This window comes from Sus scrofa, chromosome 13 (assembly GCF_054392235.1).
Source record: "Sus scrofa isolate SSC_HxYL_T2T_F1_AM1 chromosome 13, Sscrofa_HxYL_maternal_Yorkshire_Landrace_v2.0, whole genome shotgun sequence".
In the NCBI taxonomy this organism is placed as follows: domain Eukaryota; kingdom Metazoa; phylum Chordata; class Mammalia; order Artiodactyla; family Suidae; genus Sus; species Sus scrofa.
This window is the reverse complement of record NC_139395.1, coordinates 48,290,001-48,316,704: the sequence shown is the minus strand read 5'-3', so window position 1 is coordinate 48,316,704 and position 26,704 is coordinate 48,290,001. Positions and strand designations below refer to the sequence as shown.

Sequence of the window (26,704 nt, the reverse complement as noted above, 5' to 3'; positions counted from 1 at the left end):
ATGATGAGAGATGGCATACAGAGAAGAACAATTTCTGACCTTATTCTCAGATGAAAAAAAGATACAGAATTCACTGTAGGCCAAGATACATATCTAAAATCAACATTTTACTGTGTCTATCTCTAAGCAGATTTTCACTGTAATGTTTCTGAGCAAGATCTGATACCTTGGGCATGTGTGCAGAAACATATTGGGTTATCTGGCCACTGGTATAAAATATATTTAGCTTTAAACTGTATTTGCATCCATTCTGTCTACATTTTCAGCTCTGTGTTAAATAAGAAAATATAGTCTTATAAGAGAAAATTTGTAAGACAATAGATTATAAATAGTTTCACTTAAATATCAATGCATTGGCTTCTCCATCCATAGGGTACAGGTTGCTGGCTTTCTTTGTGCGAGAGAGCGAGCCAATATTCAATTTCCCTAGATCGCTGCAATTTCCAGGGAAGATATGCATAGTGACAATGAAAGCAGGGTAGAAAAAGAAAGTAATGATGACAGTCACCAGAGCCAGAGTACTAGCTCCTCTTATTCTTGCCGGGAGTCAACAGAAAATCCTTGGGGGAATGCTCAGTAGTGATCTAGAGTATATGTTCCTGAATAAGATGAAACAGGTTAGAGTGGAAGGACCAAGACTGATGTGCAGGTCCTTCACTGGTGCCGGAGCTCCCACAGAAAAGCTCTAGTTGCATTGTAAGACATGACCTATTTTGCAGAGAAAAGCAAAACTGATTTAATAAACAAAGTTCTCAGTCATGATTTTAAAAGAAAATTTCTCTCCAAGGGTACTTGAGATTTTCAGAGGCATATTTTTCTCATTTGGGTACATAGCCTGACTCTCAAGCAGAGCCCGCTACTTCAATTCAGAAGCAGCTGATTTTCAAGAAAAAGTTTATTCTATACAAGTATATTTTGAATGCTGAGCAAACTCCAGGAGAATAAGAAATGAAGCTTTTTAGCTTGCTCTGCACAGCATCCATGAAAAGATGACTAACAGAAGGGCTTTTACATGATACTCAAGAGACGTTAAGTTTATGAGGGCAACTTTGCATTCCAAAGACCTAAGAGAAAAATCTGGCATACTGAAGACTCCAGACTCCTCAGGGAAAGCCAGTTGAGTGATAAAATCAATCACTGGCACCCTGAGGCTTTAGTGTGCTCTGCTAAATTTGCAGAGGGCCAGTAAGAGAATCAGGCATATTAATAGGCACACCGGTAATATAGAGAATGTAAGTTGGTTACACACTAACATTCCTGTGAATAAGGAGATTTATGTAATAGAGAAGATAATTGTATCCATACAGTATAGTGATTTTTAATAAGGTTATGTTATATGGCACAGGGGACTATAAAATAGAGAGATTATGTGGGTGAGCTTGACCTAGTTCCATTAGTCCTTTAAAAGCATACAGCAAGAAAAGCAGGTGGGGTTTTAGGAGCTAAGAGCAGTTCTCAACTGACAGCCAGCAAGGAAACTGGAACCTCAGTCCTGTAAGAAACTGAATCCTGCCAGTGACAACCAATGAATGAAACTGGGAGCTAGATTACAATGCAGCCAAGCTCACACTTTGACTTTAGCTCTGTGATATCCTAAACAAGTAACCCAATAATGCCGTCTAGCCTAAAGAACTATGACCTAAAAATGGGAAATTTTTTAATCCATTCAATTTGCTGTAATTTGTTATGCAAATATAGAAAGCTAACTCAGTCCTCTCACTTCTTTTCACCTCAATCTTTTCAAAGGTCACACTATTATTTATTGAATAATCTCTCTTAGGAACATTTAAACTGTCTTAAAATATTTTTTATTACAAAAATTACATTCTTATTCATAGGAGCACAAGTTTATTGGTATTAATTTCTTGACAGTATATGTACACAATTTAAAAAGCGGTTCTATGGTTTTGGTTCTATGATACCAAAAGCACAAGCAACAAAAGAAAAATCAGATTTGGTGAGCTCCCTCAAAATTAAGAACTGTTGTAAATCAAAGAACATTAACAATAAAGTGAAAAGAAAACCTACAGGAAGGGAAAACTATCTGCAAATTATATCTCTGAAAAGGGATTATTATCTAGGAAATACAAAGAACTTTTGCGACTCAAACAAAAAGACAAATAATCCAATTAAAATGGGCAAAGCACTTGACTACACTCTTCTCCAAGGAATATATATAAATGATCAACAAACAGATGAAAAGATACTCACATCATTAGTCATCATGAAAATGCAAATCAAACTACAATGGGTGGGGGGGACCAGAAAAAGCAAGCATTGATAAGGATGTGTAGAAACTAGAACCCTTATATGTTGCTGGCAGGAATGTAAAATGGTTCATCTGCTGTGGAAAATAGTCTGGTGGTTCCTCAAAAGCTAAACATAGAATTATTGTACAATTCAGCAGTTCCACTCCTAGATCTATACCTGAAGGAACAGAAGACAGGCACTCAAACAAGTGCACATATATACATGTTCATAGTAGCACTTATTCACTACAGCCTAAAATAGTACAACTGTCTACCAGTAAACCAATGGATTAAAAAAAATTGTGGCTTGTCTGTACAATGAAATATTATTCAGCCATATAAAGAAATTAGGTACTGATGCATACTACAACATGCATAAATCTTACAAACATTATGATAAGTGAAATGATCCAGGTGCAAAAGGTCACACATTATATGATTCTGTTTATGTGAAATATATAGAACAGATAAATCCACAGAGACGGAATGAAGACTAGTAGCTACCAGGGGCTGGGGGTAGTGGTGGGGTGGGGAGGAGAATAAGGAAGAACTGTTTATCAGGTTCAGGGCTTCTTTTTTGGGGTGACAATATGTTTTGGAACCAAATAGAAGTGGTGGTAGCTGAATAACATGTGAATGTAGTAAATGTCATTCAACTGTTCACTTTAAAATGGTTAGTTTTATGTTATGTGAACCTTACTTGAATTAAAAAATACGCTCCATATAATTTTTAATATTTATAGTTTGTCTTATTTCTTGATTACTCTTGCTACTGGTATGTCTATTTTTTTAAAGTCTCTTTTTAAAAAGAATCAGTTTTTATTTTATTAATACTCTATTGTTTATTCTTTAAGTTTTATTGCTTATTCTTTAAGTTCTATTATTATTTTATTTCCTTTCTTCTACTTTCTTTAGGCTTACGTTTTTTTCTAGCATCCTAAGTTGAACAGTTAATTCATTTATTTTTATTTGGGGTGAGGAGTTTGCCAATGACCTGGTTTGCTGACAACTGGAGAGGATGCTTAGCAAAACTGAGGGGCACGGCACATGGAAACAACTTAAATGTCCATTGACAGATGAATGGATAAAGAAGGTGTAGTATCACACACACACACACACAAGCACACACACAAAAATGGAATATTATTCGGTCATAAAAAAGAATGAAATAACGCCTTATGCAGCAACATGGATGGAACTAGAGATTATCATGCTTAAATGAATTAAGTCTTACAAGAAAAGACAAATATATGATATCTCTTGTATGTGGAACTTAAATAAGCTTATTTACAAAACAGAAATAGACTCACAGGCATAACAAACCTGTTACTAAAGGGGAAGGGAATGGAGAGGGATAGATTAGGAGGTCAGGTTAACAGATACACACTATTATATATAAAACAGATAAGCAATAATGATCTACTGTATAACACAGGTAACTATATCCAGTATCTTTGAAAAAACTATAATAAATACTATAATACATATAGATTATGTTTTTATATGTAATATATTTTTCAGATTCTTTTCCATTATTGTTTTAAAAATATATACATATATGAAATATATACATACATATATATATATATATATATATATATATATATATATATATATAACTGAATCACTTTGCTGTATACCTGAAACAATTATGAATCAACTATACTTCATTAAAAAAAACTGAGGAGCATAGGAAGGCATCCATTTGCTGACAAAGTCTCAGACAAATGTTTGGGCCCACAAAGGCCCGTATTTGGAAGCAGTTAAAGAAACAGCTATACCATGGCTCTTCCATAAGTGTACTCTTGTTGTCAGTGGCAGTCCTTGACAGTATTTAAGTTCACATCTGACTATAAATTGGGTTATTTTCTTCTATGAATACCTTTATTTTTTAAATTTAAAATGTAATTGAATCTATTTGCAACAGGGTTTCAAAAACTCAAATAATTTAAAAGTCTTTACTTTGTTGCTGTTGGTAGAACCTTCTTTAATTAAGACAACCATAAGCCATCAATGGGCTTCATGTCTTTTCCCAACTCATACTGTACTTGTTAAAAAAAGCATTTTGGCTCAATTTAGATGTTAAAAATTTACCATCACCATGGAATGAGGTGGTGGAAACGAGGCCAAGTTCTATTTAACAATTTTGGCTTCTTCATCCTCTGACAATTGTCACAAGAGTACATTTCTCTCAAAGAGGAATCTTGTGAAAGCAAAGGAAATAAACAGCCTGGTATTTGTGTCTTGTCTTTGGTCAATGATGAAAAATTATCAGCCATTATCTCTTAGAGTACATTTTCTCCCCTTTTTTTCTTTTCTCTTTGTTTGAATTTTCTTTTATTTTTTCTTTTTATAGCCGCACCTGTGGCATATGGAAAATCCCAGGCTAGGGATCAAATCAAAGCTGCAGCTACAGGCCTACTGTGCAGCCACACCAACACTGGATCTGAGCTGCATCTGTTACCTCTACCACAGCTTGTTGGCAATGCCTGATCCTTAACCCTCTGAGTAAGGCCAACCATAGAACCTGCATCCTCATGGACACTGTGTCGGGTTCTTAATCTGCTGAGCCACAATGGCAACTCTTTGTGATTTTAATTAAATGGTTATTCTCTCATTCTATTCTCCATGTCCCTTAGTGCTTCTTTCATATTTTTCATCTCTTTTTTATCTCTTTGCAACATTCTGGACAGTTACACTTATTTATTCAACAAATATTTATTGAGCACTTACTAGGTGACAAGTACTGTTCCAGGCACTTGAGTACCTTGAGAACAAAATACATGCCTCTCTGCCCAGGAAGAGACAAAATGAGGAAACAGACAGTAAGTGATAAGCACAATAAATGACTACATTATGTAAAACATAGAAGGAGATAAATGGCATTTTTAAAAAAGGGAGTAACGTAATTTCTTGTTTTTTTTTAACTTAAAAAAAGATAATTTTACTTGCCTATAATAAGGTCACTGATTATCTCAGAAAATTTTGTTTCAGAGCATGAGGAAAATCTGCATAATTTTTGTCAAACTGGTTATGTGATTACATAGAAAATACATATTCATTTTACTAAGTCTTGCACTTGTATTAGGTGTAACACTTCCTAGGAAAATTCACATCTTCCCACATTTCTTTTTTTTTAAACCACTTTATTGAGGCATGACTGACATATGAAAAACTGTGTATATTTAATGTATACAACTGGATGAGTTTGGAGATAAATATACACACCCATGAAACCATCACCACAGTCTAAGCCATTAACATAGTCATCATCTCCAAAAGATTCCATCCTTTCTATTTGTTATTCCTATTTATTTATAGTATTAGATAAGAACACTTTACAAAAGATCTACCTTCTTGGCAAATTTTTAAGTATACAATACAGTATTGTTAATTGTAGGCATCATGCTGTATGGTAGATATCTAGAATTCATTTACCTTATATAACTGAAAATTTGTACCCTTTAACTAATACCTCCCCATTTTCCCCTCTCCCCAGGTTCCAGCAACCACCATTTTACTCTCTCTGCCTTTGAATCTGACTATTTTAGATTCCACATATAAGTGATATCATGTAGTATTTGTACTTCTAAGATTGGCTTTTTTCATTGAGCACAAAGTTCTCCAAGTTCATTCATCTTGTTGCAAATGGCAGGAGCTCTCTCTTTTTAAAGGCTAAATAATATTCCATTATATGTATACGCTATATTTTATTTATCCATTCATTCACTGATAGTGAGGTTACTTCCTTGTTTTGCTATTAGAAATAATGCTGCAATGAACATGCGAGTGCAGCTATCTCTTTTAAATCCTGATTTCAATTCCTTTGGATAAATATTTAGAGTGGGCTTCTATTTTTTGAGGAACATCCATACTGTTTTCCATAATGGCTGCATCAATTTACATCCCAACAGAATACAGGAGTTCCCTTTTCTCCACAACCTGCCCAACATTAATCTTTTCTTTTTAATTTGATAAATTTGACATTTTGATAAACTTGTGTACAGTGTATTACTTGGATACATCTATGTATTTTAATATATCTACTATTGAAGCAATATTTATCACATTACATCATTATAGTGTAGTATTATTGTCTTTTATTAACTATACTGTGTGTTACATCTCTACGGCTTATTTACCACTTGTTATAAGTTTGTACCTTTAAACATAATCAATCTTATCCCCTACCCCTGCTCCTCCATCTCCTGGTAATCACCATTTTACCCTGTTTTTTTTTTTCCCCCACAGGTTTGACTTTTATAGATTCCACATATAAGTGATATAATACTCTCTCTGACTTAACTCATTTAGCATAATGGTGCTCAGGGTCCATCTAACGTTACTGAACATGGCAGGATATTCTCCTTTCTCGTGGCTGAATAGTATTCCATTGTATACATATAACACATCTTTTTAAATCTATTCATTTATTGATAGGCATCTGGGTTGTTTCCATACCTTGAATACTGTGAATAATGCTGTGATAAACATGAGTATGTATATATCTTGTCAAAAATCCTACTTTCATTTCCTTTAGATATATATCAAGAAGTGAAACTGCTGGATGTGGTAAATCTATTTTTAATTTTTGAGGAAACTTTACATTGTTTTCAATAGTGATTGGATTAATTTACATTCTTGCCAATAGCTATTAGGGTTTCATTTTTTTTTTTCTTTTTGGCCATACCCACAACATATGGAAATTCCCAGGCCAGGGATCAAATCCAAGCTATATTTGTGACCTACACCACAGCTGCAGCCACACCAGATCCTTTCTCAGTGTGTATTCTTGACACCTTTGTAACAAATCAGTATGTTTGTGGGTTTATTTCTGGGCTCTATATTCTGTTCCATAGGTCTATGTGTCTGTTATTATGCTAGTACCATGCTGGTTTGATTAATGTAGCTCTGTACTACTTTTTTTTTGCTTTTTAGGGCTGCACCTGTGGCATATGAAAGTCCCCAGGCTAGGGGTTGGATCAGAGCTACCGGCCAACACTACAGCTCACAGCAATGCTGGATCCCTGACCCACTTAGTAAGGCTAGGGATTGAACCCCTATCCTCATGGATACTAGTCAGATTCATTTCCACTGTGCCACAACAGGAACTCCTCTGTACTACATTTTGAAATAAAAAGTGTGATGCCTCCAGTTTTGTTCAATTATTTCTTCTCCCTTACTTACACTTCTTCCCCAAGTTTAAATGAACTCATGTGACAGCACAATGCACATTAGGTACATAAAATGTTTTCTTAACTCACCACAAGGATATCCAGGAAATAGCAGGTGCAAAGAAAGGCCCTAAAGTAGGAACATGTACTATGTTTTCAAGGGTACAGCATGGATTAAATTAGAGCTGAAAGTAGAATGACTGTAAAGTAGAGTTATCAAGGGAGGAATGACAGGTAATTAAATTACAGAGGTAGGAGTTCCCATCATGGCTCAGTGGTTAACGAATCTGACTAGGAACCATGAGGTTGCGGGTTCGATCCCTGGCCTTGCTCAGTAGATTAAGGATCCGGCGTTGCTGTGGCTCGGATCCCGCATTGCTGTGGCTCTGGCATAGGCCATCGGCTACAGCTCTGATTAGACCCCTATCCTGGGAACCTCCATATGCTGCAGGAGCGGCCTTAGAAAAGGCAAAAAGACAAAAAAGAAAAAAATAAATAAAAAATAAAAAATTACAGAGGTAATGAGGTTGGGACCAGATCTTATAGGGCAAGATGTCCTATCTTTTCTAATCTTACTCCTAGTCTCCCTTATCCTGAGGTCTTATTAATTCATGTCTGCAACAGCTTCTAACTCATCTCATCCATTTTCCAGTTTAACCTATATAATGCCACTGTGATAACTGGAAAATACCACCTTCAACATGTCATTCCCCTGTGCTCAAGGATTCAGAAAAGTTATCAAATACATCAAGTCTAAATTAGTCTATAGGATTTTTAGGACTACCCTTATTTACTCTTGTCTCTAGTGATTTTTTTCTGATCATTTACTGAGCTCTTTCTTTGTTCAAGGAGCTGTGACCAAAGATGGGTAAGAAACAGGTTCAAGACGTGGAGTTTGCTGTCAACATAAACTTTCTTCCTAGGTCTGAGAGCCTTTTCCAATTTCTTGCATACATGCATTGATGTCTTTATATTTCTAACTCAAGATTTTGCTATTTTTGCCCTTGAATATCTTCTCTTCTTGAACTTCCAACATAATCCAAAATTCTTCTATGGTTATAAGGCCCTGCATAATCTAGTCCCTCACTATTTCTTCTTGTGATCACCTCTTGTGATATCCTTTTCATCCCTCACTCTATAGTCCAATGACATTGACTACCTCTCAGTTCTCTAAATGTACTAAGTTTTTCCCTGTGTCTAGACCTTCTTCTGCCTAGGTCACATTATCCACTCCTTTTGCTTACTCACACTTTAAGCCTTTGTTTGAGTGACCTGAGAACTTCCTTCCCTAACTCCAATCTATACAAGGTTTCACAGCATCTTGTAAGATCATGTGTTTAATGGGTTATTACAAAGAGTTGCTCTCTCTACTAGATCATAAGCTCCAGGAAGAGGAGTAGAACTGTCTCTAGCTCACCACAGTATCCTGGCTACTCTTTAATCCATCTAATTTCATTTTCTCCAAGAGTGCTCGAGATCTTCTAAGTTTCTCAACGACCCTTTTCTTCCCTGACTTGTTTTGTTTTTTAATAAAATAGTTCTTCAAATGTTGAATTCAAAACCCTGGTGACAATGATCCAGCTCACCATGACAGGAAAAACCATCTCTCCTAGTGTATCATTGTAGAGCTGATTGTATTTCCTTCCCAAACCATACAATTTAATCCTAAATAAAGCCTGAAATGTACTTGGGCAGAAAAAACATATAAAACAAACAGCATTTGGACAGGACTTCTTTTTTTTTTTTTTTTTTTTGCTTAAAAAGTTCTATAAAAGTTTCTGTCTTAACAGGTTATATTTTGCTTGTTTGTTTTGCCCCGACTTCTTATTGTGTTAAAGTCTTGCCACATGTCAATAAGACATCTGCCCATCTTACTTTTCCATTCAGCTTGTCTGGTACTTAAAATTGGGAATAACATGTTCCATATATTTTAAGAATCCTATAATGCTCTGGTCAGACGTCAGTGGCAGGGACATTTCTTTTTAATCTCTAAATCACTTGCAGTTATTGCAGGAGCCCACAACCAAGAAATCCTCAGTAAATGTTTGCTAAACTGTTCAATTAAATGTAAATTGGTTGATTCACAGGTGACTGATTGGTACTTATTTGGTAGATAGACTTATTTACTCATTCATTCAATAACTATTTATGTAATGCTCTAACATCCAAAGTCCTATGCTTAGCACTGGGGAGAAAATGGAACAAAAGACACACAAGGAATCTCCCATTTCAGTAGGGGAAATCTACATGTGTATTACCATGTATCTACATGTATTACTATATAATATCTAGTAATGGGATAATGCTTTGTACAGGTATCATCATGCACACAATGAAGTCCCAGGATTGGTTCTATTCATGATTATTGAGGAAGGTTTTATAAAGTTGAGTTGTAAAGAATGGACAGAAGTTTACCAAGCCAACAAAGGTAGAGAGGAACAAAAGAAGGCATGTTTACCAGTAAGTCATCAAGAGTAAAACAAGACACATGAAATAAGGTTAGAGAAACAGCCAGAATTATATCACACTGTACTTTTTATACCATGCTACATAACAACTGCTTTTAGTCTAAGTGAGAGATGCAGTTTTAAGAGAGATGTACAGTGATGGTGTGAAAGAGAACTCAGGGTAGGAAGACAGATTCAGGGAGTATATGTCTAGGGAGAAATGTGAAGGATCTGAGATGTCAGTGAGGATAAAGTGAGGGTAGTGATTTGATTGATATTAGGAGACAGAAGTTAACAGGAGACAGTGATTCACTGGGAAGGGAAGAAGATATAGAGGGAGGAGCCTAAGAGGACTCCTAAGTTTCTGATGGGGATCTCTGAGCAAATGGTAATGCTTTCACCTGACTTAAGGAGTACAGAAAGAAGTATACATGTGAGGAGAGAAAATTAATGCAGTTTAGAAATGTTAATGGATATCTGAAGGACATCCAAGGGCTTATGTCTGGTAGGAAAAAGGAAATGAGGACCTGAAGCTCAGGGGAGAGTTCTTAATTAGAGATTTAGATTTCAAGGCCAAATATTTATGATTCTGTTTCAAATGACAAAATGTCACAAAATAGCGCTACCAAGGCCCTGCCAGCTGCTGCTTCTGCCCTCAAGCAGATCATCTAACACTCATCAGTCAACATATATCAGAATGCACTACGTGGGTTTGCAATTTGTCCTTCACTTTAGCCCCTCTAGGTCTGCCTGTGGTATCAGCAATGATACTTGGGGTCTTCTCTTGAGCTTGCTCCCCTACTCACATGTGTTCTTTGGCACAGAGGTGAGAGTGTCCAGGCAATACTGAACACTGGATTAGCACCATTTCATTGGAGACTAGACTAGAAATATTTGATTGGAAAGAGTCACTTAAAGAGTTACCTAGAAAAGAAACAAACTGACTGCTCTGTATAAACACTCTTTGGACCTGATGTAATATATCCCTAACTTTTTGTGACTTCTGACAACTACTTTAAGAAAGTAATATATGACCAATTTAATAACTAATCATAATGAAAGCATAATTATCTGATAATGCCAGGTCAGAGATCATCCAACTACATAAATCCTAATGGAAAGAAGAACATTAACTGATTAAACCTAGATCTAAAATTCCACTTATGGAGTTCCTGTCGTGGTGTAGCGGAAACGAATCTGACTAGGAACCATAAGGTTTCAGGTTTGATCCCTGGCCTCACTCAGTGGGTTAAGGATCTGGCATTACCGTGGCTCTGGTGAAGGCCGGCAGCTGTAGCTCCGATTAGACCCCTAGCCTGGGAACCTCCATACGCTGCGAGTGAGGCCCTAAAAAGCAAATAAATAAATAATAAAATAAAATAAAATTCTATTTATTTATTAGCTCATTCTCTTTGTTTTGGCCATGCCCATGGAATGTGGAGGTTTCTGGGTCAGGGATCAAACCCACACCACAGCAGTGACTCAAGCCACTGCTACGACAATGCCAGATCCTTAAACTGCTGCACCATAAGAGAACTCCTAATAGTTCATTCTTTTTTTATTTCTTTTTCTTTCTTGGCTGTCCCATGACATGTGGAGTTCCCAGGCCACAGATAAGATCCAAGCTGCAGTTGCAACCTACAATGCAGCTGAAGCAATGCTGGATCTTTTAACCCACTGTGCTGGGCCAGGGATCAAATCTGCTTCTTGGCACTGCAGAGATGCTGCCTGCTGATTCCATTGCACCACAGTAGGAACTCCTTAGTTCATTTTTAAAACTAAAGAAACTAGGTATTTTCAACTAAGAATATTATCATTTTATTATGTGAATGTGAAGGTGGCATAATTCTCTAATACCCAGGGATTTTTAATTGACCTAAGCATTTCTAGCACTCTATACAATTTTTACTTCACATTTCTCTCTTTTTTTTTTTTTTTTTTTTTTTGTCTTTTGTCTTTCTAGGGCCACACCTGCAGCATATAGAGGGTTCCCAGGTTAGGGGTTGAATCAGAGCAACAAATGCTGGCCTACGCCACAGCCATAGCAACTCAGGCTCTGAGTCGCATCTGCGACCTACACCACAGCTCACGGCAATGCCAGATCCTTGACCCATTGAGTGGGGCCAGAGATTGAACCCAGGTCCTCATGGATACTAGTCAGGTCTGTTAACCACTGAGCCATGACAGGCACTCCATACATTTCTTCTTTTAAAATGTTTTACTGTTTCTCGAGACTAAATTATAAACAATAAGTCCAAGAGAAAACAACTGCATAGACTGATGATCCTGCATAGATTACAAACCAAAGCAGTAGGGTGCCTCTACTGCACTTGGATCTTCTCTATGCAGTAAGTATGATAAGGAATGTACTGGGCAAGGTACTGTGTGTGGTGCTACGATCACAGAGAAAGAAGACACAGTTCCTGGCACTCAAAGATTTTGATAAAGTAGTGTGCTCTGGTTTTCAAACTGCAACCTACTGACTTTCAGTGGCTCCACAGGGTAGCAGGTGGAGGCAGGGACATTCTGAGATTCCTGTTATTTCCCTTTTCCTTCAACATTGGAGTAGCTCTATTTTAACTGTTCTATATATTAGACTGTCTTATAAAATTTAGCCTGAAGAAAGGATTCTGCCACACACAAAAATTAGTAATAAAGTTTACAAACCTCTGGTCTAGTAGAAAAACAAGAGCAGCCAGAATCTATATACATGTAGCCCTGGCCTATGGTTCTGCCTGAGTGTAGCAACTGTAGTTATCATCACCACATCAGCTTTCCTAGAAGCACATACTGGGAGCCATTGGCAGCAAGGAAAACCCACATACCCTCATCAACGGGTGCATTTTATTCCTATGCCAAAGTGAAGCACAGTGTTTTAATTTTTTTTGGTGGGGGGGCAGGACAGTCAAGATCAGAGGACTGTGGAACATGCAAATTAACTGCCTTTCTTTTTTACTCTGTTAAAACTTCCATTTTTAATTTTCTCACATATAGCATGCAATTGGAAAAGTAGAACAGCTGTTTTCAAATCTTAAATAAAACAATAATCCATAAAGCACTCAACACAAAAAGTTCCCAAGCAATATAAAGCATATCCCAAGATTTATTTTCTTTCTGCCCCACCTAGAAGATAACCACAGGGAAATGTTGGTGTTTTCTAAAATTCCAAGTTGGCCACAAAGGTCAACTCATCCCTTCAGAACCTTGCTGACATCCAGAGGAAAAGAAGCCTAGAGTGTCTCCTTGATTTCTCCCCATCTTTCAAGGGGAAAAGCACAGCTGCATTTGTTCATGCTTAAGTGTCTCACTGCTCTGCTAAAATATCTGATCTACTGCATGTCAGCCCCATTCTGTGGCTTCTACTCCAATTCAAGGCAAAGAGGAATAATGGAGTCAGGCCAACTTTCCCTTTTTCCCAGAAGATACCCAGAAGATTCCTTTTACAGGGCTAGATTGACAATGAGGGCTAAGGCTGCCCTCAGAGAGGAAAACATTAGTCTATTTCCCTGTGAACTCTCTCTCCCACGTGCAGGAAAGCAGAGCCCAAGGTTTACTAAATTCAAGATTAGGGTCTTTGCTAAATTTTCTTTGTTCTATACTTTTCCTGTGTATTTTCTCTGGCATTGAATAGATGCATCATTTTCTCTCCTGAGATGGTAATGGCCAAGACTGAGATTAAGCTTCCATGTGGAAACAGGCACAAGATACAAAAAAAGCTGCACATGATTTCAGGCAAAACTCTCAGCTAAATAAAACAAGTTTACTTTGTCTTGTTTTGCCTATGTGCATCTATCTTCTCTCAAGTCTAGGACATATCTTAATACAGAGTCTCAACCTCACCAGAGCTTCTAATTACTTTTACCTGATCTGCTTGCCTTCTCTCATATCATATAAGGAAAAGAAGACATCAGTATCTTCCCCAATGGTATTGTAGGTGAAGCTCTTCAGGCTGAGGAAGAAGTGATGTGGCACTGGTATCCGACATGTTTCCCCATGACGTGGGCGCATCGTATCTACCTAATGAGGAAGGGGGGAAAAAAAAGCAACAGCGATTATATTTCAGTCATTCATTATATTTATCATAAATAAACTTAAAACAAAATGACTAACTCCTTGTGCTGCGGAAGGGGACCATTTAAGAGAAAGATTGAAAGTATTTTTGGAGTTCCCACTGTGGCTCAGTGGTTAACGAATCCGACTAGGAACCATGAGGTTGCGGGTTCGATCCCAGACCTCGCTCAGTGGGTTAAGGATCTGGCGTTGCCATGAGCTGTGGTGTAGGTCGCAGACGCGGCTCAGATCCTGCATTGGTGTGGCTCTGGTGTAGGCCGGCAGCTACAGATTAGATCCCCTAGCCTGGGAACCTCCATATGCCACAGATGCAGCCCTAGAAAAGACAAAAAACAAAATAAATAAATAAACAAACAAGGAGGGGGAAGAAATCTCTGTCTGCTCAGATTTGGTATTTCTTGGGTAAATGATTAGTAGTGCTCAAAAAAATTTTTTTAAAAAGTATTTTCTTTGCTAATAACAGGTGGTTGCATCAATATGTTTAGTTTGAGGTAGGCAAATGTACAGCTGGGAAAAGTGAATAAAGTGAAGGCAATATGGGAACCATAATTCCAACTTATGAGTGAACTCAAGATCTTCATCAGGTCACAAACATCTAAATTCTCCAGAGAACCATTTTCAAAGTTATTTCTCAGAGATGCTGCCATGACCCTGATGCACTTTATTTACAAAGTTAAATGGCAATAGTTACCATTCTAAATACCATTTTTATTTTCTCAGACTGATTGATTTAGTCTCACAGTGTTTTTTGTTTCAACTGTGATTGTGTAAATTTGCACAGAGAAGTGGAGACTAGCCAAGTCAGCTTGGAGGTCAGGGATCCTTAGAACACAATCAAGAAGTCAGTAGTTTAAAAAAAAAAAAAAAGATTACAAAAGATATGAAGTACTCAGTGATGTCTGTCATTTCCTGGTGCTTCCCTGTCTTACAAGTGCTTAAAAGAAAGAACTGAAGGAAAATGCTGGGATGCCTTAAGTTGCTTACCTGGGATGTGCTCTGTTGTACACTCTGCCGGCTAGATAAATGCTATGGAAAGAAAGAGAGAAAAACTCACTCGATTGGGAAGAAAACTAAATTTTATTAAGCACTTTGTATATTCTAGGCATTCTGATATGTATTTTACATATGAGATCTCATTTAATTCTAATAACTTTGTTAGACAAATGTTATTTGTATTTGACAGAGATAACTAAGTCTAAGTGTAAGGAAGTGAGATGCTGAAGGTCCCACATAGCAAGAAAGTGGCAAACTCTGGATTCAAACATAGGCCATTTAGCTTAGAGCACTGGCCAAGTCACAAGCAGGTGCTTGCTAGTGGATTTTTGCTTTGCTACTGTCGTCTCCAGATGCTGTTATCACATTCTGCATCCTGCACTGTGTGATGCAGGCTCTCTATACTGGAGAAGGTATAGCCTTACAAGGGGCTCCCTCCCAAACGTCTCTCCATGCTGTTCCTTTGCTGCTGGCTAAAGTCCAAAGAAGCAGATTCCAATGCCAGGTACACACAGAAAGGGTGTGAAACTTTGGACAAATTGCTTACTCCCACCAAGAGACATTTTCTTCAACTATAAAACTGAAAAAATTTTACTGTCTTCTTCACAAGGTTATTGTGAGGCTCAAATTACATGAGAAGCAGCATGACAATAGTAGTTAGGGACCTAAAAGCAGAAGTCAAGCCACCTTGTTTTAAATATTGACTCCCACTTTCCTCATCTCTAAAGTAAAGAATAACATTTTGCACTGAACCTCACAGGGTTTTGTGCAGATTAACACAGCATAGTACCCAGTGTAAGTGGTTGATCACTGTCATCTATAACTAGTATTCTTATTATTATTGGTATTCTTCCTTATAATTAGTAACATAAAAGGCGGTCACATTTAGAAAGAAACCCTGGCCAAGAAGAAAGGTCAGTTCACAAATATTCAGTCCCTGCTCTTGGCAGACTCGACAATGAGAGTTTCTATCTTGCTTCCTTTTGGCCCCTAGAGTTTGTGAGACAGTAGGTGAACTGTTCCATGTCACATGGGTAAAAATGGTTGCTGAACAGAATGATTTCATTCCTTAAAAAAATACACACATTTAACCCTAAATAAAACTGAAGTATAATTGAATATTACTTTAAATGCATCTCATTAGATATATTTGCTAGTTATTTAATATTCATGTGCATTATTAACCATATTAGCTAATTGTATTGACCATTAATGTTCATCCGTGGGACTATATAGTCCCATAATTCATATTCAACATAATAAAAAGAGATCTCCACCAGGTGGGGAAATCATCACAAAGAATGCTTATGTATAAAAGAAAACTTTACATATAAAATAGGTTATAAAAAAACTTTTAAAATCAGGCTTTCAAAAAAAAAACTTTCTATGGTTTACTAACCTATATCCCACTGGGGAAGTTACTGGCTTAAAACTCTTTTCATTTTTTTTTATTTTTAGAGGCTACACAAAGTCATTCTTCTCAAGTAAATTCACTGACTCTTAAAAATGTCTACCAATCTTAAACATAAATGTTCAATTTAACTATATATGGGAGTTTACAGCTAATTTCAGGGCAAATCATCCTGGTTGACAATAACAAACAACATTCTAGACTTCAGAGGCATCAAATTTGGAAAGAACTTTCAACCTAAACTGAAAACACCCCACATAGGTAGCCAGAGAACTGCATCAGAACTGGCATTTTGGAACATCTTTCACGGCACTATAAGGAAAAACTCTTGTCAGGCAGCCTTCAGGTGGCCAGTTGGTACTTTCCTCTTTAATGCCATTATCACCTGAATTAGAGCTATAATGTACTGTGTTCCTATGTTTGCTACCCAACTCTAGACTTTTTCCTCCTAGGGAACAAAGTACCTATCTTAATCATCTTCAAATTGTAAACATTTAGCAACATACATCAAAAATGTAAATTAATTAAGAAATGCACGTACTACATTATTGCCTCTGCTAAATTTTACCCCACAGAGAGGTCATTTTTAATCCTTTGAAGTCTCTAGTCCATTTAGTTCAAAAAGGTCTATCCATATGGGAAAAAAACTGTGGTAGCTTTAGACATGCCATTCAACTGAATAACAATTAATTGCTTGTTATTTATGTTGGGAATTGTGTTAGGTACTGTGAGTCTTAAAAGGAAATTAAGGCTTACCTGGTCAGGATCCCATGAAATGATGTTTGGGGAGTTCCTGTTGTGGCTCAGCAGTAACAAACCCGACTAGGATACATGAGGATGCAGGTTTGATCTCTGGCCTCGCTCAGTGGGTTAAGGATCCAGCGTTGCCACAAGATGTGGTGTAGTCACAGACGTGGCTCAGATTTGGTGTTGCTGTGGCTGTGGCATGGGCTGGCGGCTACAGTTCCAATTCAACCCCTAGCCTGGGAACTTCCATATGCCGAAGGTGTAGCCCTAGAAAGCAGTAATAATAATAATAATGATGATGATGATGATGATGATGATGATGATGATGCTTGTTAGAAAATAATCTAATCAACTGATTTAAATCCAGAAATAGAAGCATAAACATTGATCTACTAAAAACATTACTTGTATGACTGAGTTACTTTGCTGTACAGCAGCAATTGGCACAACATTGTAAATCAACTATGCTTTAATAAAAGACATTAATTAAATGTTAAATAACACTAAATAAAGGATTGCAATAAATTATCAGTCCTCTGTTCCACCCGTCCTCTTCCCAGAGATAAATAATTTCAAGTCTTTACCATTTTTTCCTAGAATTTATCAAATATTTTGAAATATCACATATACACTGCTCCTTTTTAAAATCCAATTTGAGATTTATCTATTGGCTTCTTATTATGGTATCTGAGGATTTCTGCAGTTGTTCATATCCATTTCCCTTCATCTATCTTCCTGATAGCTCACAAGTTTGAATAAAACTTGTTTATAGTACTATAACTTTTTTTTTTGGCTACACCCCTGGCATATGGAAATTCCTGGGCCAGATATCAAACTTGTGCCACAGCAGCAAGCTGAGCCGCTGCAGTAACACCACCAGATCCCTAACCCTCTGCACCACAAGAGAATTCCTAAAGTGTTATAACTTTTAAACATAGTTTGCTGAGCCAAGTAGTGTACTTCTTTAAACTTCCTTCTTTCTACTACTTTCTGATTTTGTATTGGAGATACAGTTTTATGTGAATTATAAGGTCTTTTCCTACACCCTCCAACAGCTCTATAAAATACCTTTCAGTAGCATATCCCTCCTGGCTTCCCTTCAGCTTTAACCTAGACTTTCACTCTCCAGGACTTTCATACTATCATCCTGAGCCTTTCCACCGATGTTAACCTAATAATTCTCTGCCCCTCTCTGCCCCTCCCATTTGAGTCAGAATTCCTTTCCTGGACAGTACAAATCAGCATCTTTTCATTTACTCTTTCATTTTAAGGAAACAATTTATTTCTCAGTTATTTCCTGAAAAAAGATCAAAGAGAAATGCTTGATTTGATTTTAGATTCTGAGTTACCAAAATTCTCTGTAGTCTACTTTCCTACTTGATGGATAATGTGGTTGAGTAAATATAGAATTTGAGATGAATTTTATTTTCTTTCAGAATTTTAAAGACAACTGTTTATTATTTTCTAGTTTTCAATATTGATATTAGGAAGAAAAATGCTATTCTTACAACAAATCCTTTAGTAGAGGATCTATTTTTCTCTCTGGAAGCTTTCAGCTTTCATGAGCTGAAATGTCACCACTGAGTGATAAATACTTGTTGGGCTTTTTCAATCTGGATACTGATATCTACGTTCTGGGAAAAATTTTTTAAAGCTTTATTGAGATATACTTGGCATATAACATTGTATAAATTTAAGGTGTACAATGTGATGATCAGATATATGTACAAATTACAAAATGAATACCACAATAAGGTTAGTTGATACATTCTTCACCTAACATAATCACCTTTTTGTTCTTGTTATCAGTATGGTGAGAAAACTCAAGATCTACTCCTTTCATAACTTTCAAGTATGTAATACTTTATTATTAACAACAATCACCATTCTATACACTAGATCCCCAGAATATAATGCTCTTATAACTGGAAATTTGTATCCTTTGACCAATATCTCATTTCCCCAACTCCCCAGCCCCTGGCAACCACCAATCTACTCTGTTTGAGTTCAGCATTTTTAGACTCCATATGTGAGATCATAAAGTATTTGTCATTCTCTGTCTGACTTATTTCACCTAACATAATATTCTCAAGGTTCATCCATGTCGCAAATGTCAGGATTTCCTTCTTTATTGTGGCTGAATGGTAACGCCATAGTACATACACATCACATTTTCGTGTGTGTGTGTGTGTGTGTGTGTGTGTGTGTGTGTGTGTGTGTGTGTGTGAGAGAGAGAGAGAGAGAGAGAGAGAATGTATTCATTCATCATGTATTTATTTGGTCTATCATACATTAGGTTCTGTGTTAAAAAGAAAACAAAACATCAGATTTCTGTGCCAACTTTCATTCTTTTTTTAATTCATCATTTTATTTTCTTACTTTCTTTTTTTAAAAATTAGAGTATAGCTGATTTACAGTGTTGCAATGATTTCTGCTGTACAGCATAGTGACCCAGTCATACAAACACTATGGTCTATCCCAAGAGACTGGATACAGTTCCCTGCTCTATACAGCAGCACATCATTGCTTATCCATTCTAAATATAATAGTTGGCAAGTACCAACCCCAAATTCCCAGTCCATCCTACTCCCTCCCCCTACCCCCTTGAGAGCCACAAGACTGTTCTCTATGTCCCTGCATTTGTTTCTTTTGCAGATAGATTCATTTGTGCCATATTTTATTTTATTTGGTCTGATTTTTAAAATTTTTTAAATATTTTAATTTTTTTATATTACAGTTGATTTACAATGTTCTGTCAATTTCTACTATACAGCAAAGTGAGCAGACAGACAGACACATACACACATATATACATTCTTTTTTTCACATTATCCTCCATCATGTTCCATCTATATTCAAGTGTCTGGATATAGCTTCCTGTGCTATACAGCAGGATCTCATTGCTTATCCACTCCAAAGGCAACAGTTTGCATCTACTAACCCCAAACTCCCAGTTCATCCTACTTCCTCCCCCTTCCCCTCAGCAACCACAAGTCTGTTCTCCAAACCTATGAATTTATTTTCTGTAGATAGGCTCATTTTCTATATGTTAGATTTGGCTGTTGCAAATGTGTTGTAATGAACATAGGGGTGCATGTATCTTTTTGTGGTTTTTTGGGGTCTTTTTAAAAATTACTCAATGAATTTATTACATCTATAGTTGTACAATGATCATCACAATCCAATTTTATAGCATTTCCACCCCACAACCCCAGCGCATCCCCCAACCCCCCAAACTGTCTCCTTTGGAAACCATAAGTTTTTCAAAGTCTGTGAGTCAGTATCTGTTCTGCAAAGAAGTTCAGTCTGTCCTTTTTTTCAGATTCCACATGTCAGTGAAAGCATTTGATGTTGGTGTCTCATTGTCTGACTAACTTCACTTAGCATGATAATTTCTAAGTCCATTCATGTTGCAAAAAATGCTGGTATATTGTTACTTTTAATGGCTGAGTAATATTCCATTGTGTATATGTACCACCTCTTCCTGATCCAGTCCTCTGTTGATGGACATTTAGGTTGTTTCCATGTCTTGGCTATTGTAAATAGTGCTGCAATGAACATCGGAGTACATGTGTCTTTGCGAGTCATGGTTTTCTTTGGATAGATGCACAGGAGTGGGATTGCTGCATCAAATGGGAGTTCTCTTTTTAGTTTTCTGAGGAATCTCCATACTGTTTTCCACTGCGGTTGCACCAATTTACCATGCCACCAACAGTGTAATAGGGTTCCTTTTTCTCCACACCCTCTCCAGCACTTATTGTTTGTAGACTTTTTGATGATGGCCATTCTGGCTGGTGTAAGGTGGTACCTCATAGTGGTTTTGATTTGCATTTCTCTAATGATGAGTGATGTTGAACATCCTTACATGTGTTTTATGGCCATCTGCATGTATTCTTTGGGGAATTGTCTGTTTAGACCTTCTGCCTATTTTTTGATGGGGTTGTTTGTTTTTTTGGTATGGAGCTGCAGAAGGTGTTTGTAAATTTTGGTGATTACTCCCTTGTCAGTCGATTCATTTGGAAAGATTTTCTCCCATTCTTTGGGTTGTCTTTTCGTGTTGTTTAGGGTTTCCTTTGCTGTGCAGAAATTTTTAAGTTTAATTAGGTCCCATGTGTGGTTTTTTTTTTTTTTTACTGTCATTACCCTAAGAGATGGATCTGAGAAGATGTGGCTGTTGTTTATGTCCGAGAGTGTTGGGCCTATGTTTTCCTCTAAGAGTTTTATAGTGCCTGGTCTTATATCTAGGTCTTTAATCCATTTGGAGTTTATTTTTGTGTATGGTGTTAGGGAATGACCTAATTTCATTCTTTTCCATGTGGCTGTCCAGTATTCCTAGCACCACTTATTGAAGGGTCTGTCTTTTCTCCATTGTATATTCTTGCCTCCTTTGTCATAGATTAGTTGACTAGGTGTGTGGGTTTAATTCTGGGCTTTCCATCCTGTTCCACTGATCTATATTTCTGTCTTCGTGCCAGTACCATATGGATTTGATGACTGTAGCTTTGTAGTAAAGTCTGAAGTCAGAGAGCCTGATTCCTCCAGCTCCATTTTTCTTTTTCAAGATGTCTTTGCCTATTCTGGGTCTTTTGTGCTTCCAAACAAACTTTAAAATATATTGTTTGAATTCTGTGAAAAATGTCCTTGGTAATTTGATAGGGATTGCATTGAATCTATAGATTGCCTTGGGTAGTGTAGTCATTTTGATAATACTGACTCTTCCAATCCACGAGCATGATATATCTTTCCATCTACTTGTGTCATCTTTGGTTTCACCAGTGTCTTATAGTTTTCAGAGAGCAGGTCTTTTGTCTCTTTAGGTAAGTTTATTCCTAGGTATTTTATACTTTTGGATGCGATAGTGAACCGGATTGCTTCCCTAATTTCTCTTTCTGATCTTTCATCGTTAGTATAGTGTGTATCTGTTTGAATTATAGGGTTTTTTTTTGGATATATGCCCAGGATATGTGCCAGAAGTACTGCTGGATAATATGGTAGTTATGTATTTAGTTTTCTGAGGCACCTCCATACTATTTTACACAGTGGTTCTACAAATTTATATTCCCACCAACAGTGAAGGAGGGTTTCCTTTTCTTCACACCCTCTCTAGAGTTTGCTATTTGTAGACTTGTTTTTTTTTTTTTGATAGGCAAGAAATAGATTTATTAAGGTACGATGTTTGTGAGAGGTGCAAGTGGGTAGGCATGGAAGCTCTGCCATTTGTAGACTTGTTAATGACGGCCATTCTGACAAGTATGAGGAGGTACCTCACTGTAATTTTGATTTGAATTTCTCTGATAATTAGTGATGTTGAGCCTTTTTTCATGTGCCTATGGCCATCTGTATGTTTTCTTTGTCTATTTAGGTTTTCTGTCCATTTTTCAATTTTTTTTTTTTTATTGTTGTTGAGTTGTATCAGTTGCTGGTATATTCTGGCCTATGTCAGTTGCATTCTTTGCAAAGATTTTCTCCCATTCTGTGGGTTGCCCTTTCATTGTTTAATGGTTTCCTTTGCTGTTCAAAAGCCTTAGCATTTAATTAGGTTCCATTGGTTTTTGTTTTTATTTTCATTATTCTAGGGGATGGATCAAACAAAATGTTACTGTGATTAAGTTAAAAAGGCTCTGCCTATTTTTTTCCTCTAAGAGTTGTATAGTACCTGGCCTTACATTTAGGCCTTTAGTCCATTTTGAATTTATGTTTTTGTATGGTGTTAGAGAATATTCTAATTTCATTCTTTTACATATAGCTGTTCAGTTTTCCCAACACCACTTACTGAAGAGACTATCTTTCCTCCACTGTATGTTCTTGCCTCTTTTGTCATAGGTTAGGTGACCATAGGTGCTTCTGGGCTTTCTACCCTGTTCCATTGATCTGTGTTTGTTTTTGTGCCAGCACCAATACTGATTCTCCCAATCCAAGAGCATGGTATATCTCTTCATCTGTTTGTGTCATCTTTGATTTCTTTCACAAGCGACTTATAGTTTTCAAAATACAGACCTTCTGTCTCTTTAGATGGGTTTATTCCTATGTATTTTATTCTTTTGATGTGATGGTAAATTGGATAGTTTTCCTAATTTCTCTTTCTGATATTTCATTGTAAGCATACAGAAATGCAATCGATGTCTGTGTATTAATTTTGTGTCCTACAACTTCACTCTTAACAGTTTTACGGTAGTGTCTTTAGGATTTATTGATGAACTCTTAACAGTTTTCTGGTAGTGTCTTTAGGATTGTCTAGGTATAATATCACGTCATATGCAAACACACAACACATTTTCTTTACCCATTTATCCATCAATGGACACTTAGGTTGTTTCTGGGTCTTGGCTATTGCGAATAATGCTTCAATTAACATAGGAGTACAGCTGTAATAGAGCAGGGCCCTGAGGGGCTCCTGGGCACAAAAGCCTTTCTGTATCCCCCATTTCCTATTTTTAGGAAATGGGCTGACTTCAGCCTTCATAGCCTTCCCTGAGTTCCAAGGGTCAGGTTCAAACAGTTGCTGATCATGGAAGGAAGGGAATGCAAAGACAAGGGAGGAACAGTCAAGAAACAATAGTATAGACTTGGGGCAGGGTCCTGGCTCCCTCTCAAGGGATACACATAATGATGTAGGTATCTTATACACCTAAGAGAAAAGTTATACTCCTTATGTTTCTTTTAGATATGATTATTTTAAAACTGAACAGCTTAGAGTCCTTCCTTGTCCTCCCTGGCTTAATTGCACCCTAAACACAATCACCCCATAAGCTAAAGATTGGGGACCCTGAACACAACTGCCTTTGGGTTAAAGATTATTAGCACATGATATTCTTTAGGAACTTTGCTAGTTTGTTCTAATCCCTGATCAATGTCCTTTTTGCAAGTATTGTTATTCTAGGCAATAATCCAGAAGACCACAGTCATGATCATGCAGAGATCTCCTTAGGTGAGCTTTGATGACTAAGAATCTCCCTAAGAAAGAAGAATGCATATTTACCCTCAACCCTGATTCTTATCCAGAATCTCATCTTTCTCCTTTTTACTATAAAATTCCCCAAAGTTCTTCCCAATGGCGGGGGTGGAGGGGCACAGTCTTTAAAGCATTAGCCTACTGTGGCCTCCTTTGTCTGGCAAAGCAATAAAAGTTATCTTTTTCTCCTTCACCCCAAACCCTGTCTCCATGTTTCCATTTGACACTGGTGGACCAAGGCTTAGTTTTGGCAACACAACTATCTCTCTGAGATCTTGATTTCAATTCCTTTGGATATATACCCAGAAGTGGGCTTGCTCAATCATATGTTAGTTCTTTTTTTTTTTTTTTTTTTTGAGGAACCTTCATACTGTTTTTCATAGTGGCTATACAAATTTACATTTCCACTACAAGAGTTTTCTTTTCTCTACATCCTTGACAGCATTCATTTGATGACAGACAAACAAGTGTGAGGTAATATCTAACAGGTGTGAGGTAATATCTCATTGCGTTTTTTTTTTTTTTTTTTTTTTTTTCTTTTTATGGCCATAGCTGTGGCATATGGAAGTTCCCGGGGTAGGGGTCAAATCAGAGCTGGAGCTGCTGGCCCATGCCACAGCCATAGTCATGCTGGACTCAAGCCACATCTGTGACCTATGCCACAGCATGTGGCAATGCTAGATCCTTAACCCACTGAGCAAGGCCAGGGATTGAACCCACATCCTCATGGACACTACGTTAGGTTCTTAACCTGCTAAGCCACAAAAGGAACTCCTCACTGTGGTTTTGATTTGCATTTGATAATTAGTGACAGCAAATACCGTTTTATGTATATATATATATATATTCTCCAGAAAAAAGTCAGATCTTTTGCCTATTAATTTATTTTGGCCATCCTGTGACATTTGGACGTTCTGGGCCAGGGGTCAGATCCAACTACAGTTGTGACCTATACTGCAACTGTGGCAACGATCCTTTAACCCACTGTGCCAGGTCAGAGATCAAACCTGCATCCTGTTGCTGTAGAGACATTGCCAATTCCATTGCACTAAAGTGGGAAATCCTTTTGCCCATTTAAAAACCCAGATTACTTTTTTTTTGGCTATTGAGTTTTAAGAGTTCCTTATGTATTTTGGATATTAACTTTATTATATATATTATATATTACATATATCATACATATTTTTAAAATATATATTTAAAATACATATTTAATATTTAAAAAATATATAGTTTGTGAATATTTTCTCCTATTCTGCAGGTAGAATTTTCATTTTGTTGATTGCATATTTTGCTTTACATAAGCTTTTTTATGATACAGTCCCACTTGCTAATTTCTGCTCTTGTTTTTGTGTTCTTGATTTCATACCAAAAGACCATTGCCAACACCAAGGTCAAGCAGGTTTTCTCATATGTTTCCTTATATGAGATTTATGGTTTCAGGTCTAACACTTAAGTCCTTAATTCATTTGGAATTAATTTTTGAGTGTGCTGTAAGACAGGAGTACAATTTCATTCTTACGCATAAGAATATCCAGTTTTCCTAACATTTATCAAAGAGACCATTCTTTCCCCATTGAATATTATTGGCTCCCTTGTTAAAATACTACTTGACTATATATATGTGGGTTTATTTCTGGGATCTTGATTCTGTTCTACTGGTCCATGAGTCTATTTTATTCCAGTACCATGATGTTTTAAGTTACTGCAAATGTGTAATACAGTTTGAAATTAGGAAGTGTGATGTCTCTAAACTTTGTTCTTTCTCAAGATTGCTTTTGCTATTCAGGGTCTGATGTGGTTCCATACAAATGTTAGGATTGGTCATGCTATTTCTGTGGAAAACCCCACTGGAATTTCGCACCAAATCTGTAGATGACTTTCAGTAGTATGGCTATTATAACAATATTAATTCTTCCAATTCTTCACCATAGGAGAATTTTCCATTTATTTTTGTCTTCTTTAATTTCTTTCACCAATGTCTTATAGTTCTCAGTACATATCTTTCACTCCTTGGTTAAATTTCTAAGTATTTTCTTTTTTTTTGCCACACTCGCAGCAGGCAGAAGTTCCTGGACCAGGGATCAAACCTGCACCACAGCAGTGACCTGAGCCGCTCCAGTGACAACACCGGATCCTTAACATGAGAATTCCCAAGTATTTTATTATATTTGATGCTATTGTGAATGGGATTGTTTGCTTTGTTTTCAGGTAGTTGATAGTGTATTCTGATCTTTGCAAATGATTTACGTATGTTGATTTCATATTCTGAAACTTTACTGAATTTATTAATTCTAACAGTTTTTTGGTATCGCCTTATACATAGATTTTCCATATGTAAGATCACGGCATCTGCAAATAGTGACAGTTTACCTCTTTATTTCTCATTTGAATGGATTTTCTTTCTTTTTCTTGCCTAGTAGCTCTGGTTACGACTTCTAGTACTATGTTGAATAGGAATGGTGAGAGTGGGCACTCTGGTCTTGTTTTTGATATTAGAGGAAAAGTTTTCAACCTTTCATTGAATACGATGTTAGCTGTGTGCTGGTCATATATGGCTTCATAAGGTGTTCTTCTTCTATGATCTCTTTATTACAAGTTTTTAATCATAAAAAGATGTTTAAATTTTGCCAGTTGCTCTTTCTGCACGTATTTGAGAT

At 36.8% G+C, this 26,704-nt stretch overlaps 1 protein-coding gene across 32 annotated transcripts in view; it reads right to left on the bottom strand.

Annotated features, from left to right (window-relative positions):
* The window catches only part of DOCK3 (dedicator of cytokinesis 3), a 507,677-nt gene that overhangs the window by 186,617 nt on the left and 294,356 nt on the right, over positions 1-26,704 (bottom strand). For all 32 annotated transcript variants that reach the window (XM_021068832.2, XM_021068840.2, XM_084988414.1 and 29 more), the window contains 2 exons: positions 14,926-14,967; positions 13,733-13,887 (listed from right to left, as the gene is read on the bottom strand). In XM_021068832.2, coding sequence (XP_020924491.2) covers positions 13,733-13,887; positions 14,926-14,967 — 197 coding nt within the window. The remainder of the gene's footprint in view (positions 1-13,732; positions 13,888-14,925; positions 14,968-26,704) is intronic.